The sequence below is a fragment of the Eublepharis macularius genome, chromosome 3 (genome assembly GCF_028583425.1).
Source record: "Eublepharis macularius isolate TG4126 chromosome 3, MPM_Emac_v1.0, whole genome shotgun sequence".
NCBI lineage: Eukaryota > Metazoa > Chordata > Lepidosauria > Squamata > Eublepharidae > Eublepharis > Eublepharis macularius.
This window is the reverse complement of record NC_072792.1, coordinates 98,534,946-98,562,604: the sequence shown is the minus strand read 5'-3', so window position 1 is coordinate 98,562,604 and position 27,659 is coordinate 98,534,946. Positions and strand designations below refer to the sequence as shown.

The following is a 27,659-nucleotide window of genomic DNA, read 5'->3' as shown; positions in this document are numbered from 1 at the left end:
TTGAGATTCGCCTGTCCCCCTCTGTTGCCATTTTAAGCTCTGGTTTTAAATTATTTTAATGATATATTTGTGTACTGATTTTAATGCTTTTCAATAAATTTTCATTTGTTTTGATTTTTACGCTGCTTTGGTGGCCTTATAAGGGCAGAAAGGTGGAGTAAAAATCTTATAAATAAATACATCTCCTCTAGGATGAAGTTACACTCCCTCTGAAAAGTCAGTTTCACAGCTTAGGATCATTGACACAGCGGTTATCCTAGAAAACTGGGTGGCTGCAATGGCTCAGAGTTTGTTTGTCCAGCTGCATCCATTCCTGGTTCAGTCAGATCTAGCCATAGTGATCCATGCCTTAGTTACATCTCGATCGAACTATTGCAGTGTGCTCCACTTGAGTCAACCCTTGAAGAGTATTCAGAAGCTACAGCCAGTACAGAATCTTGTGTCTAGACTACTGGTCCAGACCATCTACCAAGAACATGTGACCCCAATATTACAGCTATTATGCTAGCTACCAATTGGCTCCCAATCCCAGTTCAAGGTTCTGGTTCTATCCTTTAAGGGCCTACATTGCTTGCTACCAGGGTATCTGAAGAACTGTCTTCTCCCATATGCTCCTGCTCAGAGTCCATGAGAGCGGACCTTTCAATGGCAGTCCCACAATTATGGAACAATCCAGAAAGGTGCACCTGGTGCCCTCACTCTGTAGCTTCAGGAGACAGCTGTTTTCAATGGGCACTGTTGTCATTGGTTTTAGTACCTCGCAGGGAAAACAGACAGCAAACAGAACACATGTTCTCTGTGCATTTGCCTGAGCTGCCCTGAAGCTATGGAGGCCATTTAATTTAAGTAGAAGAACCTTTGCTGCAGTTTGAGATGGCCTGGGGTATATGTTTTTCTGGACATCCAAAACTGCTTGGAAGTGGGATGGAAAGGAAAAGCGGGGGAGAAGGGTAAATTCAGTTGCAACTTTTCAAAATACTTATTTATCGACCCCTGTTGTTGGGTGACTGTGGTTATATAGATAATAGTGTACATTGCAGAGATGGCTCAGGCAAGCATAATTCCTTTGGGGCTTGTAACAACATATCCACTCTCTCATCCGATCTTGCTCAGACCGTCCCCCCCCCCCCTTGCAAAGAAGGGATAACACAACACCCGATTCACTACAAGACTGTCGTTGCCTCGGCCCCTCCAACGTACAAGCTGGAGGCAATAACTTGGGAGTGTCCCTTAGATACCAAACTGCCATTTTCAGTTTTTAAAAAAACTGAAGAAAAGCTCTTCGACACGAAATAAGATCTCAGCCCAAAAGAGCGCGAGTTTCTCCGGTCTTTGCCTTGGGGGAGGAGAGGTGTGCGGGGGCAGAGGCAATACAGCCTAAGCGCAGCTGCACCAGAGTCCAGTCTTCCCTAAGTAGCTGTCGCTCGTAGGGTTGCCAGGTCCAAATTGAGAAATTCCAGGAAATTTTTGAGGTAGAGCCTGGAAAGGGTGAGGTTTGGGGAGGGGCCTCTAATGCCATAGAGTTCACCCTTCAGAGCAGATATTCACGGCTGGATTTCCACCCCCGGAGATCAGACGAAAGAGCGGCGGCAGAAAGCTACTTTTTCATTTTATCTCTCTCCCTTCAAGGGGAAGACGGAGGACTGAGTCGGAGCTGTTTGCGCATGCGTCCCAAGGAGGCAGGGCCGCAAAAGGAGGATGCTAGTGGGGGGCGGGGGGAGTCCGTCCTTGTTTTTCGTATCGCTGTCTCGTGGTGAAGCTGGATAGGAAACGGCGGCGGGCGCTGCCGCCTGCTTTGTTACGAGCCTCCTTTGTCCCGAGGGACTAGCCATGGGGGTGGCGCGCGCTCTACTGGCGCTCGTGGCAACTCTAGGAACAGTTCCGTTCTCCATAGGTGAGCAGCGCCGGGCTGGCTGAGAGGCGGAGTATCGGCCCCGTTATCTGTCGGTGGTGAGAACATGGGGGGGGGGGAAGCGGGCGGGAGACGCTAGGGAGCCTTCGTCCCGGGGAGAGGGAACGGGCCCGAGCCCTTAAGCGAGCACAAAGCTCTCCGGGTGCTTCGCGGCATCCATTTTTGGGGGCCGCAGTTCATCTCAGCTAGAAGATGCGATGACAGTTAAGCAGCGGGGTCAGGAGTTAATGAAGGAGGAGAGGTACCGCCTGGGCCGTTTGTACGCAAAGAGCAGATGTAGGCAGGAAGAGCACAACGGCCATTTAGCAGGGGCAGCGGCGAGAGACAACGGTAGTGCGCAGCTTTTCCAAGGGCTTTTTTTGGTGATAATCAGTCCTAAAGTGGCATTTCTAAAAATAAGAAAGGATTCCAGATGAAGCGGTAACTTTCCACCGCTGATTCAGAAACCAAGTGGCTCATGTTGATAAGCCAGGGCTTCAAAGAATTGGCCCATGTTGGCTTCTTGCCTCTGTCATATGATTTGTTTTGGTGTCTGGATACTGAATTGGGTATGTGTTAAGAAGTGTGATTCTGTATGGGTATTTGAGTATGTAAATTTGGTGGACTATAAATAATGTAAGTAAGGAGATATTACTCATAATTATGTGCATAAATACATACCTTCTGGTAAAGGAAAATGGAGACTGAAAGCAGTGGTGAAACCAAGGTATGAGTTTCTGTAAAACTCTTTGTATACTGTAGATTATCCCTTTCTGTTTTATTGTTTTTCTTTTAATCACATTGACAACATGAGGAATTGTACATAAGCACAGGTGTTAATAGTAATATCCTCACTGCTAGCCCAACCCTGTCCTGTGTTGAGTATTATTTTTATTTATTTTTATGTTATTTATATTCCGCCTTTCTCACTGAGACTCAAGGTTGATTACATAGTGTGAGATTAGTACAATCAGTATCAAGGACAAGGGCAGGCATTTCCATACAGTGTCAGGAACATTTCCATAAACTATGTCATAGGATAAATGAATACAAGTTTACAAAGACAGCATTAGAAAGGATCCAATATGGGGTTGAAGAATTGCTGTAACAGAACATAATCAATTCTAGGACTTACATTAAACAACATTAAGTACAGTTAGTACATAGGAGTACATATTTAAAGCAACAGATAATATGTAAGGCAACAAAATTGTGAAGTCTATGGTCCCTAACTCATTAGCAAAACATCTTGGACCCCTCCCCTACAACACCACCCTCCTAGCTGAGAAAAAAGCCTTTTTGAATAATTCAGTTTTGCATTGTTTGCAGAAAGCCAGGAGCATGGGGGCTCTCTTGACCTCCTCAGGCAGGCTGTTCCATAGGGTAGGGGCCACCACAGAGAAAGCCCATGTATGGGCTGCTGTTAATTTCGCCCATGTACAGGCTGGCACCTGCAAGAGTATATTCAGAAGTTCATTATTTATTCAGATTCCACAGCTGTTGTATGAATAAGCTTGTAGAATATATAGTGCTATTTTCTCTCTTCAGAGCTCTCCTCAACAGCAACCATTTCCATGTAGCCTTCATCTTAATCTTTATTCTAAACTTTAACCAGGTTTTAAATATGAGTAATTTACATGCTCATCCCTCTATCCTTGCATTGTCCATTTGAGAGCATATGTTTGGGGACAAACATGTCTCGCTTTTGCCTATGAAATCTTGGTGCCATGTGCACTGCTAAATAATCTGGAAGCCCTTGGGGGTCAGGATGAAAATTTTCTTCTGACTTCCTTCACTTTTTATATAACCTGAGTGAACCTATTTATTTGAGACATTTGTATGTTGCTTTTCTGGCCAATTAGATTCTTCAAGGTTGTGAACGATTAAAAAGACATTAAAATTAACTTTTAAAAATACATATAAAACCATTAATTAAAAATGAACAAAAGGGAGAGTCAGTCAGCTCGTATAGAACTCTTGCACTTGCATTTTCATAATTGGGAGCAGTACTCTCTTAAATAGTGCTGTTTTCTGTTACTAGTTTTGTGGGGGTGGTGTGTATGCACAGTTATGCTCTGGAATGCCTGTTGTAAAAGAACATTCACTGTCCATTTTCCTAAGCATTTTCTCTTGTTTCTTGTTCAGGCTCAAGTCGATAAATGTTGGTTATTTTTCAGCTTCACAGTGCTGTTAATGGTGTTGAGGAGGGGAAGCCTCCTCCAAATTAGAGCCTCTATTGCTCATGGAGGAGTTCTCTTCCTTTTGTCATTTGCCCTGGCTTGCTTTTTGTTCTTGGGCAATATGTGCTATTTCACTGCTGAGTTGTGTAGATATTTCTAAAATTGGGAAATGTTTTTTTTAAAAAAAAAAATCCTTGGATCACATGATCTAATTAGGAAATGTTGTTCGTGTGAAACTGGTATCTTCCCTTGAAGTTTGAGTTTCAACTAGATGACAGCTTTTCTAGTAGGCCTGTTCTGTGAATTTTGACAAGTTGAACATGATAGAAATCTCTTTTTGAAAACATTTTTCTAGATGAGTTTTTGAAAAATCATAGCAATTTCATTTTATCAGACCTTTTCAATGATTCTCCTTTTATTATAACTAATAGACTTAAGGGCGTATTAATGTTTTTGTTGTCACTGGGAGGTCTGCCTTTTTCACAGAAAAAAATTTTGCTTGGCATTTTCCTAGAACTAATGTAAAATTGAGTTTGTAAGAAAAATTGGCTTTTTTGGACAAGTGAATTTGTTTAATAATGTTTATAGGAGCAGTGTAAATGGTCAATAGTAAATACATTTTTGTTTAAGCAGTTACTTTCACTCTTAACCAAAACTGCGTCGACCATTAGTCCTCCTCCCTCTAAATCATTGACCTACTGTGTTTTTCCTTAATTACACTAAACATTCATACAGTTATTGATCCCTAAAGCAGGCGAGTGTTGGCAGGTGCACGCTATGGTGGGAAACTGGCTGGTAAAGCAGTAATGGAGTGGTGCCAAGCATGAGAGCGCTCTAACCAGTGTAGTGCAGCAACATTAAAAACAATCCTACTTCATGCACCCTTCCCCCCCCCATAGTACCAATAAATTATTACCTTTGCATACTACTGTTGCCTGTTGCTCCCATGTTTCTGTGTGCTTCGCAGTTTTGTTCCCACAATGAGGGGCCAAATCTAAATCCTTCCTTTGGATGCTCAGCATTCTGCTGCAAAGTGGGGTGTTCTCACATTAATCATTGCCAATCTTTTCCATCGCCCAAGGGTAGGCCAGGCAGAATGATCATCTAAATCCACCACCACCTCTGCCAAATAAACCTATGGTTTTTCTATAAGTTTTCCTTTTGCTGTGGGTACAGGCAGATTGTGAAAGGGCAGAGTAGACCACTGGTTGCAGGTGGCTTGACTTAAACTTCTTTAAAATAATGTTTTGATGAATGTTGCGGGGGGGGCATTGCAGTAGGATGAGAAACCTGAAGAGGAAACGAGACCACTTGCACCCCTCCCAGCAGCATTTTTCCTCACATTGACTCACTGTCCAAGTACCCTGACAGGGGTAGGGGAAACAGATCAGTGTTTGGGTAGCGCTGCAAAAAAAGAAAGATGCACATTCCCCCTTCAACAGAGTTAGGTAGTATAACGTAAGAATTCTCTCCCTTTGGAATTTGATTGGTAGGATACTGTAATGATTCCAAGTAAATGTGTGCATGTGTCTTTAAATGCTTGGTTTGAGCTAGGTGAAGAGTGGGGGGGTGAGAGAGGGATGAGTGAGTGATATGATTGGTTGATGACTGAGAGTGTGGGCGGAGTGAATGCAGTTTAGACTGACAGAGCAGAGAGAAAAGGGGCAGTCAGAAGAAAGCAGGCTAGCTGTGTGCTGCCTGAGTATACTGAAGTATTTATGACAGAAATATAACCTGTGTGAAACCTGAACTGAGCATGTTTGTGAAAGGACACTCAGTCAGGGAAAGAGAGGCCAGCTGTGTGCTGCCTGAGCAGGTTTAATATTTCTGTGAATGAGAGTCAGAGAAAGAGAGGCTAGCTGTGTGCTGCCTATATTTGAAGTATTTGTGAGAGAACTATTGAATCTAGTGAAGGAGGCTGTGTGTGAAGCCTTAGAAGAGATCTGTGTGAATGAGTTTATAGGAAGTAACTTTAAGAACTAAGAACTACTTTTATGAAACCAATACGCTTCTTGAAAAATAAACATTTATTTTGTTTTGTTATATCCCAGTGTAGCTGTCATTGCTATATCCCATTCATATCCTCAGGGCCACATAGAACCACGAAGGAGCCTGACGCTTAAACACGTTACCAAAGGGGAAATTTGAATAAAATATTTTGGAATAATATATTCCTGGTGGCAGCAAACTACCCAGAGGATGTAAGGAGAAGATTAAAAGAAAAATCTACCCCAAAGAAAGTACAGGTCATAACAGATACCCTTAAGGAAAACGATGCTGTTGGCCCAGTGCCTGCCTGCTGCCACCACTGCACAGTAAGAATCTGAACAAAACACACAAGCTTTTTGGTGGGAGAGTGCCATTATAAGTTGGTTTCCTGGGTTTGATTCACTGTTCCAGAAGCAGCTTTAATGAAACAAAGCTGTGATTTCTGGCTTGTTTGTTTTGTACATCCCTAATATTTAGAACATTAAAAGTGATTGTTGTTGAATATGAATATATCATAGTTCAGTATTGCTTAATAGATATAATTGCAATTCTGCATGATTCATAATCACCACCACCATCCTGTTTTTAGTAGGAACTGTACACATAAAATATGTTGTATATTTCATTGCTGATTATAAACAAGTTAACCTTGGCTTGGGTCTACTTAAGAACTTGTGTTGCATATTTGCAGGGAACTAGTTGACTCTTTTCTCACAAGAACTGAGTAAAGAGCATAACATAAGAGGAAACCTAATAATTGAATATGTAGTTGAAATGAAACCACTTCAAAATTACAGTGAAAATCAATTACAGTGAAAATCAGTTTTTCAATTAGAAAAAAAAAACAATTTAAATGTGTTTCGAATCAAATTTTGATTTGGCAAGTGTATTTCTAAAAATAACATACAGAACATTTCTTCTATTTCTTCAGGCTTTTAAGTTATGGTATGTTTTACGGCTGTCTGTTTCTTATTGCTCCTCATCATGTTCTTCATTGACAGAACGTAAGATGCTAACTGCGCTCAGTACAGATATACATTAGAGCCCACTGGTGCTCATTTTTAACAGCTTTGGAAAGTAGGAATTTGGGACCACTTAGCTGTTTCTCAGTCTCCAGCTTCTCTGCTCTGAATTATACCCCTACTTCTGCTCATGCCCTCCAAGATGTTCTAACACTTGTTTGCCTATGTTTAGGGAGGCAGGTAAGCAAGTGAGGTTACAGTTTGGATTGGAAGAGCTGTAGGCAGAAAATTACATAGAACATTCTTGATTTTAATGTTAATTTTTTACTTGTTGCATTCATAATTCAGTTACTTCCAATGTGTGTATATGTATTTTCCCTAGAGGCTGACATAGACTGTTTATTGGAATATAGGTTGTATTGTATGATCCACTGTATTTAAACAATGTACTTAGTATTCAGGTGGAGTTTTAACCCAGCAGTTTTTTCACAGCTAGTTTGTTTGAACAAAACTGACATCTATCAAAGTGTTTGTATCAAAATGGATGTTTTGCTTTGGAACCTGAAGGGCTTTTGAGTTTGTTTTTTAAATGCTTAAAATATGTAATGTGTTACAGTTGTACTGAGTTTTTCTGTCCCACCGTTGTTTTCTATTATTGTTTACAACTTCAGTACAATAATCAGAGTCTACTTAAGTTTTTTTTAAACCTTTGCTCTCTTATGGACCTGATTTCTTTTACAGTAGTTTCACTATTCTGCTCTTTTGCTAGATGTATATGCATGGGACACTCATTCTTCTTCCTTTTGGCAGCTTCCTCTTTTTGTATAATTCTGCTTTTTTGCTTGCTCTTTGGATCTACCAGAGTTTTTCTGTAGGTTCAAGGATTTCCACCAGCAGAATACAACTTTCTGGGCTCCCCCTTCCACATTAACACAAAAGGCTATTTCTGAGAGACAGAGGAGGGAAGGAGACAAGAATGTCAGTTCCATGGGCAGAAATCTTTGCATCCACAGAAAAAACTCTGGTTGACATCTGTTGAGGCCACATAATTAACTTTTCATGTATAGATGCAGAGCTTTTAAAATTCTTTTTTGAGATTTTGCTTACCAAAGCTGGATTTTCTGTTTCAAGTGTTACCAGTCCATATAGATGAAAAGACCTTAAAAAGATGGCAGAAAATGATAAATAATTTTGTGTGGAGCAGAATGAAGCCAAGAATAAGATTTAAAATATTACAGGATGAAAAAAAGAAGAGGTTTAACCCCCTTCTTTTTTCTTCCTGTAATATTTTAACTATCAGATATCCAATTGTATTGCCAAGCAAGCAGCTCTAGTCTGGATATGAAATTGGATTATAAATACAAATAGAAGGAATATCAAATTGGAGACAATTTATACTAAAGAAAGAATTCATAATTGTTTATGGACTAAGAAATCATTAAAAACTATTCAAAGACAAGTTGGCACTCATATTTTGAGGGATGGACTTTTAAGAATATGGATTCAGAGCAGAAATAGAGTAAATCCACCAACCTCGCCATTGATGTATCCAGTTGATGCCTATTGTGACATTAGGAATCCCATTTCCCCCATGGGGGTGGGAGCTCCCCCACTTTCACCCTCCGCTCCCCCACCTCCACTTAACCTGGCCGGTAGGGATGGAAAGCACAGGAACAGACCTCCCAGGCATGCTCCTGGGGCGAGGCGACAAAGTCACTCCAGGAGTGACATTATCCCCCCCTCCCCAAGAGTTCTCTTGTGCTTTGCAGCAGGCCCCCAGTGGGCCTGTTTTGGCATGTTTGAGGCCAAAATTGGCCTGCAGCATAGCACACACACACATGCTCCACACAATGATGTCACTTCCGGAAAGTGACATCATCGTGCTGGTGCAGGGGCGCCGACACACTTTGTGTGCACGCAAGGAGGATCATCGGCCTGGCAAAAAGGTAAGTGCCAGATCTCCAGCCTCTCGCTGAAAGGCTAACGGGACTTGGTAACTCTGTGACATTAGTATAAGAAATCAAATTGATTATATAAATATATGATAGATAAACAAGGAGCAAAATATCCTGGCAGGAAATACAGGATGAAGGAAAAAACATTCCATGGTTGTTGTATTATCAAATGGTGTCTAAATTCAAAGAACAAATAGCTAAAGCAGGGTGCCAGTTAAGAGAGAAAACGGTCTTTGAACAGTTAATTACTGGGGAGTCAAAGCATCTATTAGGAAAAATATATAAAATGTTATTGCAATGATACAGAAACAGAGCAAATAAAAATGCAAGATAAAATGGATACAAAATTTTGGAGAAAATATATGTATGAGCCAGTGGGAAAACCAATGTACAAAAGAAATCAAATTTACTGAATGTCAAATATTAAGGGAGAATTGGTATAAAATGTTTTTAGATGGTATATTACTCCCAAAGATATTGCAAACGCTAATAAAGAGTATAAGGGAAAGTACTGGAAATGTCAGAATATGGATACAACATTTTAACACACATGATGGACGTGTAAGAAAGCAAGAAAATATTGGACAGAATACATGAAGAAATGCAAAATATATTAAAATTCAGGTTTGTGAGGAATACCAAAAATATGTAAATAAATATTTCACCAAGCAATAGTACAAAAATGCACAATGAATTATTTAAGTACATGGTGACAGAGCAAGGGTAATATTTGCAGAAAAATGGAAGGCAGAAAGATGTCCAGATCTGAAGGAACAGAAGAATAAATTATATGAATATGAGACAATGGCAAAACTTATATACACAATAGGCCAATCTCAGAATTTCAAGAAAAATGGAAAGTATTTTTGACTATATCGCTGAAAATTAATAATCATTAAGAATAAATTTAAACAGAAAGTTAAGAGGAGATTGTCAATATATATTGTAATAAAAACATTATTAGATATGATGGAAAAGATAGAATAAAGATATTTAAATAGAAGTGAATAATCAAAAAATACTTTAAAGAATCCAGTAGCACTTTTAAGACTAACCAACTTTATTGTAGCATAAGCTTTCGAGAACCGGAACTCTCTTTGTCAGATGCGTGAAAAATATATATAAGCAAGTTCTATATAGATGTATGATTTGATTGATAACTATAAGATTTAAATGATTGTCGTTTGTTTTATGTTAATATGATTTAGATTATTGTGTTTATGTTTTATGTGTAGCTTAGATCATTGTAGACAATTGTAGTAGAGGATGGTTGTAGATGTATGATTTAGATTATTGTATAATTGTAGTTCATGTTTTATGTTTGAGTTTATTAACAAATAAAAATTTATAAAAAATCTCATGGTATAATTAATATAATTTTGGAATTAAAAAATCTGGAAAGGTTGTATAACATTCAGTAGGAAACCTATCTGGTCCTGGAGGTTTACCAGTACTCATATTCATTATCACAGCCTTAATTTCATCCGTATGCAAAGGTTCAGCCAGTAGTTGTTGCTGAGCCGTACCTAAATATGGAAGATCAAAGTAAGAGAAAAATGTTTCTAAGTCGTCTCCTAATGGTTCTTTACCTTTACTATATAATTTAAACTTTTGAAACTGCAAATTTATTTCAGTAGAAGTAGTATACATTACATTCTCCTCATCCTCAATCATAGGAATATAATTCTTGTTCTTTCACTGCCTGCCAGCTCACTATCCTCTTTCCCGGTTTGACTGGTGCAGGGACATCAAAGCATTTTCTGCTTTCATTGACAATATATTATTCAACTCATATTTAAATTTCTGTTTTTCCCTTTCTCTAAGCTTCTTGTGAGATGTGTATGCAATAATTCCTCTTCTAATAAAAGCTTTACAAGTTTCCTATTCAATAACATGAGTATTTGCCTGCAGTTCCTTGGTTAATATTAAAATAACTCTGCAATTTCAGCTATCATCTGTATTTTAAAAGTTTCATTATTGAGCAGAAAGATATTAAAATGCCATAAGCTTGGTGGTCTAACTCAATCAGTAATTTGCAGGCATAATGAAATAGGGGCGTGATGAGAAATAATGACATCTGTATCACATGCTTTAATCTGAGGCATCAGCACTGCTGAAACAAGGAAATAAACAAATCAAAAAAAATTATGATGTAAAGAAGAAATGAAAGTATCTGTCCTTTGAGTATAACATGCCAAGGATCTGTCAAACCTAGTTCAGCCATATGGTTTCCCCATATATTCTGAGCACTATGCCCTTAGTCTGTAACTCCTGACAAAATTGATAACAGCTGGTAAATACCCTTCAGTGTGTGCCTTAATGGTTTTGAGCAAGCATCCCTACAGGTTAAGCTGAGAGAATGACTAGTTCAAAGTCACGTGTGACCTTTTTTATCGGAGTAGATTGCTAAGCAAAAATTGCCCTGAGAAAAGGCTCCGCCCCTGATGGAGGAAAGGACAAATTGCAGATTCCTATCCTACTCTGCACAGGATGAGGTCTGCCCCTTGGCTGAGGCTTGGGTGGCCTTCCAGTCCATTGGCCACTGGGTCTTTTCCTGGTGGGTTTAATGGCCAATCTGCCTTTGTTCTTTGCTGCGTGGGGATTTGCACTTCAGTCTTTCCAATTGTATCTACTCTCCTACAGTGGATCTTACTATGGGTCTGCTAATCAAAGTAAAAAGTAGAACGAGCAGATCTCCTCCATTGTGTCTTGTCTGAAGAACCTTGTGGCACCCCACAACAGCGTAATTACAAGGTAAGGGACAATATTGTGTATCCAGATTTTTATATGCCCGCACATATGTGGATACACAAAATTAACAAAACTAAATAGTAGGAAAAGTAGGGAAATGTGAGGGGTAGTAGTGTGCAGTGGTTAGTGTCTGACTAGGATCTAGAAGACCAGGTTGACTTTCCAGTCTTCCATGAAAGCTTGCTGGGTGTCCTTGGACCAGTCACATACTCTTGGCCTAACCTACTTCACAGTGCTGATGTGAGCATAAAATGGAGAAGAGAATTTTGTACAGTAAGCTGCTTTGGGTCCCCATTGGACAGAAAAGATATAAATGAAGTAAATAAATAGATAGTAGGAATATGTCTAGCCAGAGGTATTCAGAGTGGCCCACTCACAAAAACAGTTACCTGTCTAGCTCTACTAGTTTTACATCTGTGTTGGGAAAGAAAACTAGAATACAGGTTAAGTCAGACAAATGTTGTAATAAATTCTACTTCCACAATTTCATGTCTTCTCTTTTTGTTGAAGTCAGGACATGAGCATCCTAGTGGACTGAATACTCTTCCATTAGGTTCTGAGTGCACCATTTTAGAGAGATAGAATGAACTCTTGGTAGTATGGGTAACAATCTTTTTTTGCTTTGGACTGGCACTTTTAGTGCTGTTTTGCATATTACACTTGGCGAAACAGGCATTTTCTTGGGCAGCTTATCATTTGTGTTAATAGAGAGCAGTCTGTTGCATGAAATGTGACAAAAGGTGTGGCTTTAACTTTTTTGCACTCATTCAGTTACAATCTGAAATGGATCTTTTCTATAGTGGAGCAAATTTGGAACATAACATTCTGTTGTTTCTCTCCCAAATATCTATAGGGCTGACATGTCTAGAGCCTCCTCAGAATGTTACTGTGCACATTGTTAATACAAATATCACTCTGAAATGGGACTGGGACAACCCATGTGACCTCAATGTAACCTTTTCAGCTCAGTATTATGAGTAAGTTATCAGTTTACTTTTAATTCACTATTGAGAAGAGTTTACAATATTTTTGAAATGTGCCTAAGTAGAAAAGGGCTGTGTTAGTCTGTTATAGCAAAATAAAAGGCCAGTGACACCTTAAAGATTAACAGCATTTATTCATACTGGGACTTCTTTGTAAAGGAAAGATGCATATTGTGGGGAGCGAGACAGAGATACTTGGTATAAATAACAGGGAAGAGCTGAGGTAGAAAACAGGTGTGAATCCTGTCATAAATGGACAGAATTAGCAGTTACATATAATGGATGGTAAGAGAAGCCATAGGTTCAAACAGATAAGCAAAGTGATGAAATAGGGCAAATAATTTAAGTGAAAACTAATCAGTAATGGTACATAGTGATGGTCTGATAAAACAGCCAATTAAAATTTTTAGAAAGTGGGTCCCGTAGAGGTATTAGAGCTTGTGGCGAGTAGGGGTGTGTGCTTCGGGTTCCCGATTTGGAAACCGCCCCCCCCGAATCGGACCCAATTTGTAAAGATTCAGTATTTCCAAATTGGGGTTAGTATAATGGCCCCAATTCGGCAGTACTGAGTTAAAACTTCCCAAAGCGATTTGGGTCGCTTCAGGAAGCTTCGGGGCCTTTTTAAAGGGCTCCCCACTTACCTGGGACATCCTGGCGGTGGCGACGCGGGCAGCAGAGGAGGCGGCTGCGGCCTTCCCCGTGGCGGAGGTGCTGGCTGCAGCCTTTCCCACCGCCCAGCTGGCCGCTGCAGCGGTAGAAGCAGCGGCACAGGCGGCTGAGGCACTGGCTCCAGCCTTCCCCACCACCCTGCTGCCCACCATGGCGGAGACGCCTGCTCCAGCCTTTCCCACCACCCAGCTGCCTACTGCGGATGTGGAAGCAGCAGCACGGACAGCGGAGGCGCCAGTTCCAGCCTTCAGGAAAGGTAAGTGGGGTTGTGGGTGGGGGAAGGGGGGCTCAATGGGGAGTGGGGGGGCTTGGAGACAGCTTCCCCCTCACTTTGGTATGCTCTGAATCGTTACAAAGCATACCGAAGCGATTCTGATAACCTGAATCTGAAGTGACCTGCCACTTTGGGCTTTGGGTTATTCCGAATCTTTCTCCCGCTTCAGATAAATCTGATTTATCTGAAGCGGGAAAACTGAATATTTCCCCGGTGCACATACCTAGTGGTGAGTAAGGAAAGCCAATTCTCTGTTTAAGCCAGGATGACATGCAGTGTTTAATTTCTTGATGAGTTCTAACTCCGCACTAAACCTCTTTGCCTCAGGTCTGCCTGCCCATAATCTTCACCTTAAGAAGAATTCCAGTTGTAATTTTCTCTTTACATATCTGAAGAAGTGAGCTGTGACTCACAAAAGTTTGTATTGAAATAAATATTGTTAGTCTTTAAGGTACCACTGGACTTTTCTTATTTTCTGGAGTAACAGCCAATTTATAAGAAAAGAGTAGATATGCCCTTCAAAAATTCAAAATGGGAGATGCAGGGATAAAATTTTAAAACCAAATTTTGAACAAAATACAAACTTAATTTGTATCTTTGTCAGTTTATTAACAATTAAGAAAAATATCATCTATGTGCACAGTGCTTTTTCTGTAATTTGGTTGTCTGTATCCTGTGAGTTCCACCAGACTGTTCAGCAGTGTCTGAGCATTCTTCCAAGCAACTTGTTGTAAAGATGCTGCTGCTCCTTGAGGTGGATTGAGGGAATGGTGTGTGTCTGTGGGACCCCCCCATCTCACTTTTCAATGCTTTCATTGGCTGTTGATGAAAGATTCACACACTTGATATAATTATTTTCTTTGTGTGATGGGTGAAGGAACTTCTCCTCCTTTTATGTAGATATGGGCTGGCGAACATAAGTTGCCATCAGATCTCCTCAAAACAGCAGTCCAGGCTGTAACTCATTGGGGAAGCAGTAAAATTGGGGTTGGTGGCTTGCTTCCTCCTTCATTTGCTCTTGATGTGCTAAATACGAAAAGCATCTTAGAAGGTAAAGCTTTGAAAGGAAGCAGTGGTGGGTTGGAAAAGGATTGACCAGATTCTTCAGACAACTTCTCCATTCAGGATGACATCACAATCAGCTAGAAAGTGGCAAGACAGCCAGGGTTTCAAAATCCATACCTGCTATTAAATGGCTAGTTTCAATATATCTACATTTTTGGCAACAGGATGATGTGGATCAGAATTGAAATTTACCTCCCAAACCATCAGTGCTTATTGTTTGAGAACTTCTGTGTTATCTTTCAGAATGCTGGACTATGAGACAAACCTTGAAAACTGGATAATGATTCCTGAGTGTCAGAATGTAATCTCCACAGAATGTGACCTCTCATTACTGAAACTAGATTATTTATATTATTGTAATGTAAATGTAAGAGTGGAAGCCGACAAAGAGACTTCTCCATGGGCCTCTTTAAAATTTTCTCCTTATTTAACAGGTATGACTCTCTGCCTTGTGTGTCTGCTCTGGCATGTTAAGTGACTATAAACAATTACACCAAATTAGAAATGTTTTGTAGCTTAATTATGTGGCTTCTAATAACCAAACCTTCATCTCTGATTTTACTTTGAAGTGGTGCAGTGTTTTGAGCCAGAAATCTACTTTGTGAGCTGCAACTTGCAAGTTTTGAGCACGCCTTTTCCAAAACCAGAATCCATTTGATTAAAAGACTTTTGAATTAGATTGTCTGAGGCATTAGTATTGGGTGCCATCAATATGTTGATGACACCCACTTATGCATGTGGTTCTCGAAAGCTCATGCCTCAGTAAAGCTGATTAGTCTTAAAGGTGCTACTGGACTTCTTACTGTGTTGCAACTACAGACTAAGACGGCTAACTCCTCTGGATATTAAAGAGTGCATCTGTAAAATATGGAATTCACTGCCACATGATGTGGCAACTGCTAGAGGGTATTAGAGACTTTAAAAATGATTAGAGAAATGTGTGGATGAAAGGTCTATTCACAGTTATTTTAGCATAAGAGTTAACTGGATACTCCATGTATAGGGGCAGTATACCATCTGAGCCCAGACCAGGACAACTCCGGCTAGTCTGATCTTAGATCTCGGAAGCTAAGTAGGTGATCCCTCCAGGGTTGTTTTGAAGATGGCAAACCACCTCTGCACATCTTTTGCCTTAAAAACCTTGCAGGGTTGCTATTTATTTTATTTTGTTTGCACTAGTTATTGTCATACTTTCTCACTGAGACTCAAGGCACATTTCACAGTGTAAGTCAATACAATCAACAGAATGGGGCATTTAATAAACAATACAATAGGGAATGGTTTGCAGAAATTTGAAAACAACCAGAAGTTGGATAGAGTGCAGAAAGTGTTAAGAAACAAGAACCTCTAACTTCCTTAACATTTATACCAGGGTAATAATGTGGGGCAGACTTGATGGGTGGGAGGACTACAGCTTAAGTTTCAGGAGCTGGAAGCAGACACCCTCAACCTCCACCTTCTCCAGGTGCCAGCTCCCAAATCTTCAGTAATCTCCCTACCTGGAGCTGGCAACCCTAGATGAGTGTGAAGCACGTGAGCCAGCTGAGGCCAGGGCGCACCATGTAGCCAACTGCCCGTCATATTTGGCCACCTTCCCACCGTTGCTGCCGCCTCCACCTCCTGGTGCTAGGACGGAGAAGCTGCTTAGTGGGCCCAGTGGAGAGGCCGCGTGGGTGCCTGCCCACCGCCGCTGCTGCCTCCAACTCCTGGCTTCAAGAGGTGCTGGAACTGAGTTCCACCAAGTTCCAGCAGAAAAAAACCCTGGCTGCCACTGATAGTTTTTTCTTCCAGTTGTGTAGAACTGTGGTGAGAGAACATGTTTCAGGAAAGATTCTCTTCCTCTGCCATCAATGCATGTACAATAATTCTGCAATTTTCAGAGTTGCACTGAAATTTACAACAAGTCTTCTTCTTTGAAAAGAAAATGAGAGGGCAATTAGAGTGGTCACTTTTTCTATGCTCAGCTGCCCATTAGTCATCTTTCAATCTCCAGCTGGCAAGCAACTCTGTTTTCAGAAGGAATAATAATAAAAACATTTGATTTATATACCACACTTCAGGACAGCTTAATACCCACTCAGAGTGGTTTAGTACATGTGTTATTATTATCTTCACAACAGTGACCCTGTGAGGTGGGTAGGGTTGAGAGAGCTCTGAAAGAGCTGTGACTGATGCAAGGTCACCTAACTGGCTTCAAGTGGAGGAGTGGAGAATCAAACCCGGTTCTCCAGATTAGAGTCCTGTCACTCTTAAACACTCACCAGACAGGGTTTCCAAAGGAATGCCTTTGGAACTCTTTCCTATTCTTCCAATAAGTCAAGATGGAATAGAAGATGTGTTGTGGATCCCAGTACAAGCAAAACTATATAAACACTAAATATTAGATAATATTTTGTTCATAGCCCACTAAATAAGCTTTGGAACACCCAAATCATATCTATTCAGACTCCAAAGACTGCTACACGAAGTAACTTAACCTGTTGTCCAGTCTATAGCCTGTTTCTTGTGACAGATGCTTTGAAGTAGAATGCCCTTAGGAATCCCACTGGTTTGCATTGCTAAGCACTGAATAATAAGTAACTGGGGGGGGGGGTAGTGAACCCCCAAATAAACCTTGGACCACTCACTCACACATCCTCAGTGTTCTGAAGCACATACAATGCCTTATAGTGGTCTGACTGGCCTATTAAGGTCAGTGTTGTCTGCTCTGATTGGCACTAGCTCTCCAAGGTCTCAGGTGAAGATCTTTGTATCACCTGGAGATGTCGTGGATTGAATTGGGGATTTTCTGCATGCAAAGCAGATGTTCTTACACTTAGCCATGCCCCTGTGGTGGTGTGGGGATGAGTAGGCTTCAAATGCAAAGTTGCAGTCTGCATTTGGGGCCCCACTGCTGGGTCCATCCATGATTTGGACCCTGAAATTCCATTGCACAGTCTGGCCCTGATAGTCAGTTATATCATGCCCCATCTCCCACCATCTCTATCTCTGATGATCTTTCCTCATCTACTCAGAAGAGTTTTGCTGACTATAGTACATAGGAAAGATAGAGGAGCTAGACAAAGTAATAGTGCAAGGGAGCTGCTGTAGCATACTGGTTAAATGCTTGGTTGTAAATTAGCACTCTGTGAGTTCAGATCTTGTGACTGCCATGAGCTCAGTAGATGGCCTTAGGTAAGCCACACTTCTCAGTCCAGCTCCCCAGCTGTATTGTGAGGATAATGTTTGTTCACCACAGAGTGGGGCACTAATCTATCTAGAAGAGCAGTATATAAGCACAGTGGTTATTATTTATTGTTACGTTAGTGATAGTCTTGTCTCAGAACATTTAAAGATAGGTAGTCGCTGCTTCCAGTGTAAGTGCTAATTGGGTTATCTTAATCCAGGTTGGATCACTATAACTCATTTTATGCTGGGCTGCCTTTGGGTTTGACCTGGAAGTTACAACTGGTCTAGAATGTGGTGGCACGCGTCCTTACGGGGACACCATTTTGGGTAAATATCTATCCTGTGCTGTGCCAGCTGCACTAGCTTCCAGTTCAGTTCCAGATCCAGTTTACAGTGTTGTTTTTAGTGTTTAAAGCCCTTTATGGACTGGGACCTGCATACCTGCGTGACCGCCTCTCCCACTATGTCCCCTGCAGGGCCTTGCACTCTGCAGATAAGCAGCTCCTGGTGGTCCCTGGCCTGCAGGACATTCATCTGGTGGAACACATTCCCAATTGAAATACAGTTCCTCAAGGCTTGCAAAAACGGAGATGTTCTGCTAGGTCTATGGCTGAGAGCCAGCAAATTGTCCCCTTCCTGTTTGCCCTGGTCTGTGCCGCAGCTATGTACATGTTTTTTTTAGATATTAGTTATAGCCTGAATGGATCATGACGCCAGTTTGTATTGTTTTTATTTTTTTTAAGATGTATATATTAATTTAATTGTATAATATATGTTGTCAGCTGCCCTGAGCCCATTCACAGGGAGGATGGGATATAAATTTGATTAAATAAATTAATAAATAACTATTTTTACCAATTCCACGTTCTCAGATCTCTAGGTGGTCAAATGCCAGTAATTTTTGATGTTGTTTGCTTTCAAAGTCTACATCTTCAGGTTGCAAGCTGTCATTAACATGAACATTTTAAGTGTACTTAAATTTGTTGTCTTGGTCAACAGCCCAGATTGGTCCTCCAGGAGTGCTGTTGGAATCAGTAGATGGAAATGTAAAAATCAAAATTATACCTCCAGAAGCACACCAATCAAAACAAATGTGGAACCTTGACACTTTTACCTACAAGCTAGCAATATGGAAGAATTCATCAAAGTCTGAGGTGCTACATTGTTCTCCATGAACTTTTCAATGAGCTACTGTGTTCATTTGATATTAATGCTATACTGTATGGCTTTCTATTATACAACATGCTTAGTGATTTAGTATTTGCTTCTGTGTTGAGAGTGCTAAATATCTAAAAGCTGCAGTCTTATACCATCTTAGCAGGATATACTTTTGAGTATGTGTTCATAGAATTTGGATACTTAAGAAGTATTTTGTGTGTTTTTTAAAATGCTGAGCAGTATACTTCTAGCACTGGTTTGAGAAGAGACAAACAGTGAGATTAAACTCAAATGCTGATTTCTGGTTACTGTGCAAAACAGAGAGACACATCTTTGGTCTCATAGCTTTTTGCAGCCTTGTTGGGTTACTTGTGAAAACTCGAAGCATCTTTTCTACTCACATTTAAAAATGAAAAGCAAAGCAATTAGGGGGCTGCAAACTAAAAGGGAGGGGGCAAGGGAGTATGCTGCTTAACTCCCTCACTCCTGGCTATTTTTCCCCTCAAAAGTCTACAAGAAGCAACCTTGGGGACCCATAGGGGGATGCAGGTGCACATCTCTTACCATTGGTATAGTACTTTTTAGAGGCCAACTCGTTTGGTTGAGCAGTAAATGAATTATCTTTTCCTTTGCTGCCTTGGGACATCAAAATGCCTTTGTGCTCAAGCGGAATAAAGAGCGAAAGAAGAGTAGAGGGACCGATGCTATAAGAAGCCAGGAGCACACGATAAGAAGGTGTGTTCTGTTGATTTAGGCCATCCCTCCATTCTGATGTTCTGATTCCAGTAACTGCCAACCAGCCAGATGCCCTCTCCTTACACTCTTCTCTCATTTGTCTGCAGCCTTTGGAATTTAGAGGTATACCATCTCTGAACATGGATGTTTCATCTAGCATGACTAACAGCCATCAGTAGAACTATCCTCCATGAGTGTGTCTTAATTCTTTTAAAAATTTCTTTAAACCAATGGTCATCATACGTCTTGTGGCAGTGAATTCAATAAATAACCTGTTGTGAAGAACTACTACTTCCATCATTCTTGATCTTACATACAATGTAATTTCATTGCATGACTCAATTTCATTTATTTAAAAGGTTTATACGCTGCATTATCTATCATTCTAGTACCTGAGGCAGTTAACATATCAAGATAAAAGGTTACAACAAAAAAATTACTATCAAACTCAGAAGCAAGAAATATATACCAAATAGCAGTATAGACAATAATTAAGAGAGGTACCAAAAAAGCACTAAAATTCTAATAGTAGGAGGTGCCAGGAAGTGGTTCAGCAGGTCCAGGTCTAGGCAAGTGAGGCGCTTCCTCTGAAGAGCTATGTCCAAGGATACGTTAGAGAAAATGGTGGCTTGGATCCTAACCTTTCTGTATGTGCTAGTTACTTCCACTCACTGAATGGGTAGTGATTTTTGCCTATTCTCCCCCTCCTGTGGACCCCCCCCCATTGTGAAAGGGATGTTGAACTCACCAGGAGGGGCTTGGAGGGGGGGCTATAGTGTGAGGGGAATTCTGTATTGTAGGCAAAATTGATATGAGCATTGGTTCCATATTAAATATACCAGATCAAAAGACATAAGATTAGATGTTTTCTTGAAACTTGCAAGGCAGTGAATAATTCTGTTTTATTTAAATATTATAAGCACAATTACCTGTTAAAACTTGGTGGGACTCTTCAGACATTCAAACTACTTTCTGTTAGGTAACTTATATTACATAAAATACACAAACACAACTTTACCTCACCATGGTACAGCTTCAGCCTTATAGAAGTTATTTGTGAAATCATAGCATCTGAAAACATATTATCATTATGGAAATCTTTGCTTGGAGACCGTAACTGTGTCTGTAGAAATGTACCATGTCTTCTCTGCTTCATTACATTCCCAGGGTCAGCCCGAGTGTATCATACAAAGAAAAATTATGAGCATCTCAGGGCTGCCAATCCCCCACCCGGGGCGGAGGATCCCGTTTCCACCTCCTCCCCCCAACCCCATGTACCTGGCCAGTGGGGCAGTGTGCCCCCAGCAGCACCCCCCCCCAACGGCACAGTCTGCCCCCGGGCAGTGTGGTGCACCCCTGTGCCCTGCCATGGTGTGTTCCTGCGCCCCACAACAGGCCCGTTTCAGTCCAAATTGGGCCCAGGGGGGGTGATTCAGCCCTGTGGTGAACAAAGGAAGACCGGAGAGCGCAGAGGGTAAGTGCCAGGATCCCAGTCCCCCGCCAGGGTCTCAAGGAACCTGGCAACCCTAATCTCAAGTGATCCAAGGCATCAAAAAGCTTGGTATGATAGCTTAAATTAATATCTTGAATGAAAACATGTAAATAATTAAAATCATGAAGTACACTGTTCTGGAGATGCAGCTTCCATCCCACTGACAAAATACCAACACTACTTGTGTTAGCTCAATAAAGGGTCCTCTTTTAAAAAAAAAACATTCTGAACCAATATAGCAAGAAATGTCCAAAGCAATCACACCTTACATATATATTGTGTCTCCATTGCAGAAAAAAATCCGGGATGTTTTTTCAGGTCAAAACCTTCCTGATCTTCAGCCAGATACTACTTACTGTTTAGAAGTTAAAGCATGCCTAGAAGATCATAAAGCTTTATGGAGCCCAGTGTACTGTATGAAAACACCTAAAGGTATGGATTTGCTGTTTATTTTTCAGCTTAACCATTCAGATCTAAAGTCAGTATCACATTCATTCATTTTTTCACTCAACTTTGGTACTCTTTTTTTTGCCATCAAGTTGCAGCTGACTTATGGCAACCTCATAGGGTTTTCAAGGCAAGAGACTTCAGAGGTGGTTTGTCATTGTCTGCCTCTGCGTAGCAACCTTGAACTTCTTTTGTGGTTTCCCATCCAAGTACTAACTAACCCTGCTTAGTTTCTAAGATCTGACAACATCAGGTTAGCTTGGGCTACAATCTGATTAATAGTGCGATCTGAAATAGAGTTGTACCTTTCTAAATCAATGAGCTTCAAAGAGTTGCAGGATTTTTAAACATTTTAAAATAACTACTGCACATCCACCATGGATTTTCTCTGCTTTCCCTGTTGTTGGCTATCATCAGTACCATGAGAGGACCCTGAGACAAAAGTCACTCACCAGATTAGGATAAAGTTTAAATGATGGGTGGATTGAACCTTTTGTATGCAAAGCAGATATTCTAGCCAGGGCCTCATCCTAAGCATCTTGTTTGTGTTGCTCCAGGGGTCACTCTCATAGTCCCCTTAAGTCCTGGATGAGGTTGTAAACATCATAGAGGTGCTACTTCAGAAACCACCTCAAGCCCTGTAGGTTCTACCCTTTGACTGCTATAGAATTGTAGCTTGCTTTGTAACTTTTTATCATGATTCATAAATCTAAATGAATACATTATTGGATTTTTTTTCTCTTTATAGCTTTGGATGCTCTGGCTCCACCCACAAATCTTCGTGTTCATGCTTTGAATATGAAGTGCATTTTGTATTGGGATAATTCATACAATGGAAGTGTGAGCTTCATGGTCCAGTGGCTTTAGTAAGCATCTTTGCTACATATGTTTTAATCTCTTAACTTTTACTGTTTGTTGAATCTTTACAATTTAAGATTTCCAGAGAAATTAGCTTGCTAAGTAAGTTTGGCCCGGTTTTGGTAGTTGCTTCGACCAACAACGTTAAATTATTGGCTAAAAATACAAATAGACAAGTAAGCTAGGTGCATGTAATGATTGTTTCATATCAACTGTGGGAAATTCAGAGATAGCACAACCACATCTTGAACAGTGGCCTTTTGCAGAGTTTTCCCCCCTAGCCGCTTTGACCTTCCATCACCAAAGGCTGTAGTAAGGATTATGGCCCACATAGACAAAAAGCCACATGGGATAGGGCTACGGTGAGGAAAAGAGTAACAGGAATGCCCCTTCTCCCTTTTGTGCCATTTTAAAAGCTGGTAACATATGCAAACAATATGTTTAATTGAATCACATAAAATTTGTCAGTCTAACAAAAAGACAGAAATCATATCTCCCCCAACCCCAGATTCTGAAACAGTTACCACAAATTAAACAGTAGATTTCTGGATAAATACAAACTTTTACTTGGTACCCAAAATGTGACAAGGAAGATAATGGATAGTGCCAAAGAGGAAGATCCACAGCAAAAAGGCCTTAAGGCAGCCATGTGCCTTACTTCAGTGAAAGTGGCATGCATATCATAACATCTAGTATAGATTTTAATTATCCAATGGGATAATGTAATTGAAGGAAGTTTTTAGGCCTGATCTCCACTAGTAGCAACATGCTAACATGCTAGAACAGACTGTACCGCTTCTGTCTGCAGATTGCATTTTTCAAAGCTCTGCTTCACTATTAATTCCTTTAAGAATGTAAATAGTGTGGAAAAGGGCAAGGCTAGAAACTTCTTCCTGATGTGCTTTGCAGGAAGTTTTTTATCTAGGGCATATTAAAAACAGGATATCTCCTCTCAGTTGCATCCTGTTTTGCACCTCAGAATTCTACCTGCTCATTCTGCTGCATATGTAGACCTGGCCTAAAGGTATCTAGATCAGTTTGTTTGGGGCTTTAAAAATAAGCACCAGCAATATAAATTGTGCATGAAAACAAGTTGGCAGCAGTGTTCCCGCTAACGTGTGCTCGTGCGCAATCATGCACGAATTTTTACTACTCAGCACACAGCTGAGAAGCGCAGCACATGGCAGGCCCACCTGGAAGGCTGGTGCAGCTCCAGTGCCAAGAAATTCCCTCTCTGCCATGCCCACCAAGCGACCTCTCAGTCCTGGCGCTGGGATCCAGAGAAGGAGGCAGTGGTGGGCGGACAGCCCAGCAGCCCCTTGTCCAGGCCTGCCCAGCAGCCTATCTGGTGATGGGAGTTGGAGGAGGCATAGGCAACCACAGCCATAGCAGCTGCAATGGTAGGTGGATTGGCGGGCGCCCACACGGCTTCTGTGTCCCAACAGCGGGAGCTGGAGGAGGCCATGGCGGCACGTGGTCTTGTGGCCACTGCTGCTGAGCAACCTCTCCGTCCCAGCACCAGAAGCTGGAGAAGGCCACGGTGGTGCGTGGTCTTGTGGCCATAACTGCTGAGCAGCCTCTCCGTCCTGGCACTGGAACGGAGAGACCGGCGCTGGGAGCTGGAGGAGGCCATGGCAGCGAACAGGCACCCACGTGCTCTCTCAACTGCGGCCGTTGAGCAACCTCTCCATCCTTGCGTTGGGATGGAGTGACCAGTACCGGGAGCTGGAGGAGGCATAGGTGACTGCGGCCACAGCAGTAGGTGGGTTGGCACGCGCCTGCTTGGCTTCTCTGTCCTGGGGGCAGGAGCTGTAGGAGGCCATGGCGGCGAGCGGGCACTTGCATGGTCTCTCCGTCCCAGCACTGGGATGTGTAATTTAGAGCAGATCTCTACCTTTCACCATTCAAAGTACATTTCCTGTGAGTGGAAAAGGCTAAAATAAATCTTTTCTCCCTGATTGTATTTTTTAAAAAATTTGCCAGGAGTTCTTCTGTAGCAGATAATTAAAACGGTGACTCTCCCCATTAACAGAAGTCCTGCCCATTCTGCCATCACATTCTGCCTCACGTGAAGATCAGTGTGGTATAGTGTTTAGAATGGTTGTTGTGGGTTTTCCGGGCTGTATTGCCGTGGTCTTGGCATTGTAGTTCCTTTAAAAAAAATTATTGGTGAGTTTGAATTTTCAAATTTAATACATACATTCCCTTCATATCTAATTAGTTCTGTTCAACAGCTTTCCAACCCTTACCCCCTTTTATTGCTTAATTCTATTTCACTTATGTTTTTCTGCAACACCTAGTTCATAATATCTCTTACTCTAAGCATATTCTAATTCTTTTGTACATATACTCTATCAAATATACTATCAATATAGTATTTGTTATATACTATACCATACAATATAGCATAGCATGCATTGTAATATAACATAACATATATTTATCAGGCAACACATAGATCATAATATCTCTTACTCTAGACATGTTCTAGTTCTTTTATGCATATTCTCTATCAAATATACTATCAATATAGTATTTGTTATATACTATTCCATACAATATAACATAGCATGCATTATAATATAACATATCATAACATCCCAATATAGTATGCAGTATGATATACTAACGCCATACATCATAATATATTATCTATAGTGTATAGTATAAATTTTCTAATATATCCATAAAATTAGCTTAGATTGTTATAATTAAATTTCCCCCTTAATGGTAAAGTCACTTCTCTCCTCCATTTACAACACCACCCTTTAGAAATTCTCAAACTGCCACAATTCTCCTTTCACATCCCATTTTTTCTCTAAATATTGTTTCAATTTCCCCCAATCAGCAATATATTGTCCTAGGTCAAGATCTTTAAGTTTCCTTGTCATTTTGTCCATTTCTGCCATGTACAGCAATTTGTAAATCCAGTCTTCTATGGTTGGTATTTCTTGTACTTTCCACTTCTGCGTGTACAAAAGTCTTGCCGCTGTAGTCATGTAAAATAGCAATGTTCTATACTGCATTGGAACAACTTCCATCCCCAAGTTCAGTAGCAACAATTCTGGGTTCTTATTTATTTGAATTTGTAAAATCTCATTAATTACTTCAGTTATATCTCCCCAATATTGCTTAGCTACTTCACAAGTCCACCACATATGGTACAATGATGCTTCATGCTTTTTGCATTTCCAGCATTTGTCTGACATACTCATATTCCCTAACGCAATTTTCTTTGGTGTTAAGTACCATCTGTAGATCATTTTGTATACATTCTCTTTAATATTCGTACAAGTTGAAATCTTCAGTGTATTTTTCCACAGGTGTTCCCACACCTCCATTGTTATTTCTTTATGAAAGTTTATTGCCCACTTCACCATCTGGATTTTAACTGTTTTATCCTCTGTATGCCATTTCAGAAGTAATTTATAAATTTTAAATATTTCTTTCTTGCCTTCTTGTAGCATCACTTCTTCTAGTTCAGAATTTTCCATTCTTATACCTCCTTTTAAGTAGTCCGAGTTATAAAGATCTCTGATCTGTCTATATTGGAACCATCCATAACAAGGAGACAACTCTTCTTCTGTTTTTATTCTTAGCATTGAATGTTGTACTTGTGTTATCTCCTTGTAGGTTAGACGTTGCTGCTCATTGTCGACAGTTCTCGGATCTATTACTTCATACGGAACCACCCATGAAGGAATTTCATCTTCCATGTAAACTTTATATTTTTTCCAGACTGTGAAGAGGCTTCTCCGAATATAATGGTGCAAAAACATCGAGTCCGCTTTTACTTTATCATACCACATGTATGCATGCCATCCAAATATTTTTTTATGTCCCTCCAAGGCCAGCAATTTACCATGTTTTAACGTTATCCAATCTTTTAACCATACCAGGCATATTGCTTCATAATATAGTCTTATATTGGGCAGTTGCAAGCCACCTCTTTCCTTCGCATCCTGTAATACTTTCATTTTCATGCGTGGTTTCTTGCCTGCCCACACAAAGTCTGAAATTTTCCTTTGCCATTTATCAAACTGTTTTGAATTTCGAATAATTGGAATTGTTTGCAGCAAGAACATCACTCGTGGTAAAACATTCATCTTTACTGCTGCTATTCTTCCCAACCATGATAAATGCAATTTGTTCCATTTTATCAAGTCTCTATTTGTATCCACAATTTCTCATAGTTGTTTTTAAATAGATCTATATTTTTCGCAGTCAGTTCAATACCAAGATATTTTACTTTGTTAGTTACCTCACAGTCCGTTATCTCCATTAGTTCTTGCTGCTTCTGTTTAGCCATATTCTTACATAGTATTTTTGACTTCTTTTTATTCACATAAAATCCAGCTAGATCTCCAAACTGCTTTATTTTCTCTATTACCTTTGGCATGTTTTCAATTGTATCTTCTACTATTAACATTATGTCATCCGCAAATGCTCTGACCTTATAGGAAAATTCCTTTATTTTTATACCTCGGATTGTATCAACCTCTCGTATTTGAACCATCAATATTTCCAAAACCAGAATAAACAACAATGGAGACAGAGGGCAACCCTGTCTTGTTCCTTTGATTATTTTCAATTTTTTAGTTAAATCCTCATTCACTACAATCGCTGCACTTTGGTCTCTGTAAATTTCTCTGACCGCTTGTATAAACCTTTCTCCCATTTGCAGCTTTTCCATAGTGGCAAACATAAAATCCCAGTTCAGATTGTCAAATGCTTTTTCTGCGTCCACGAAAAAGAAACCAACTTCCCTGTCACAATGCTTGTCATAATATTCAATAGCGTTTATTACTGTCCTTAAATTGTCTTTGATTTGTCTGTTAGGTAAAAATCCTGCCTGTTCCTCTGCAATTAATTCCATCAGCCATCCTTTTATTCTTTCTGCCAAAACTTTTGCAAATATTTTATAGTCATTATTCAATAACGAAATTGGCCTATAATTTTTAACATTAGTCAAGTCCAGTCCATCTTTCGGAATCAGTGATATATTAGCTTCGTTCCATGAATCAGGAATTTTTTGGCCTTGCATAGCTTCATTCATTACCTCTCTCAGAAAAGGTGCCAATT

General features: G+C 40.4%; 1 protein-coding gene across 1 annotated transcript in view; it reads left to right on the top strand.

The window, feature by feature from the left end:
• The first annotated feature begins 1,723 nt into the window (after nt 1-1,723).
• IFNAR1 (interferon alpha and beta receptor subunit 1) overlaps nt 1,724-27,659 on the top strand; it is a 45,634-nt gene continuing 19,698 nt past the window's right edge. Inside the window, exons 1-6 of the mRNA XM_054973608.1 lie at nt 1,724-1,894; nt 12,582-12,705; nt 14,963-15,153; nt 18,887-19,041; nt 21,566-21,704; nt 22,468-22,585. Coding sequence (XP_054829583.1) covers nt 1,831-1,894; nt 12,582-12,705; nt 14,963-15,153; nt 18,887-19,041; nt 21,566-21,704; nt 22,468-22,585 — 791 coding nt within the window. The 5' untranslated portion in view covers nt 1,724-1,830. The remainder of the gene's footprint in view (nt 1,895-12,581; nt 12,706-14,962; nt 15,154-18,886; nt 19,042-21,565; nt 21,705-22,467; nt 22,586-27,659) is intronic.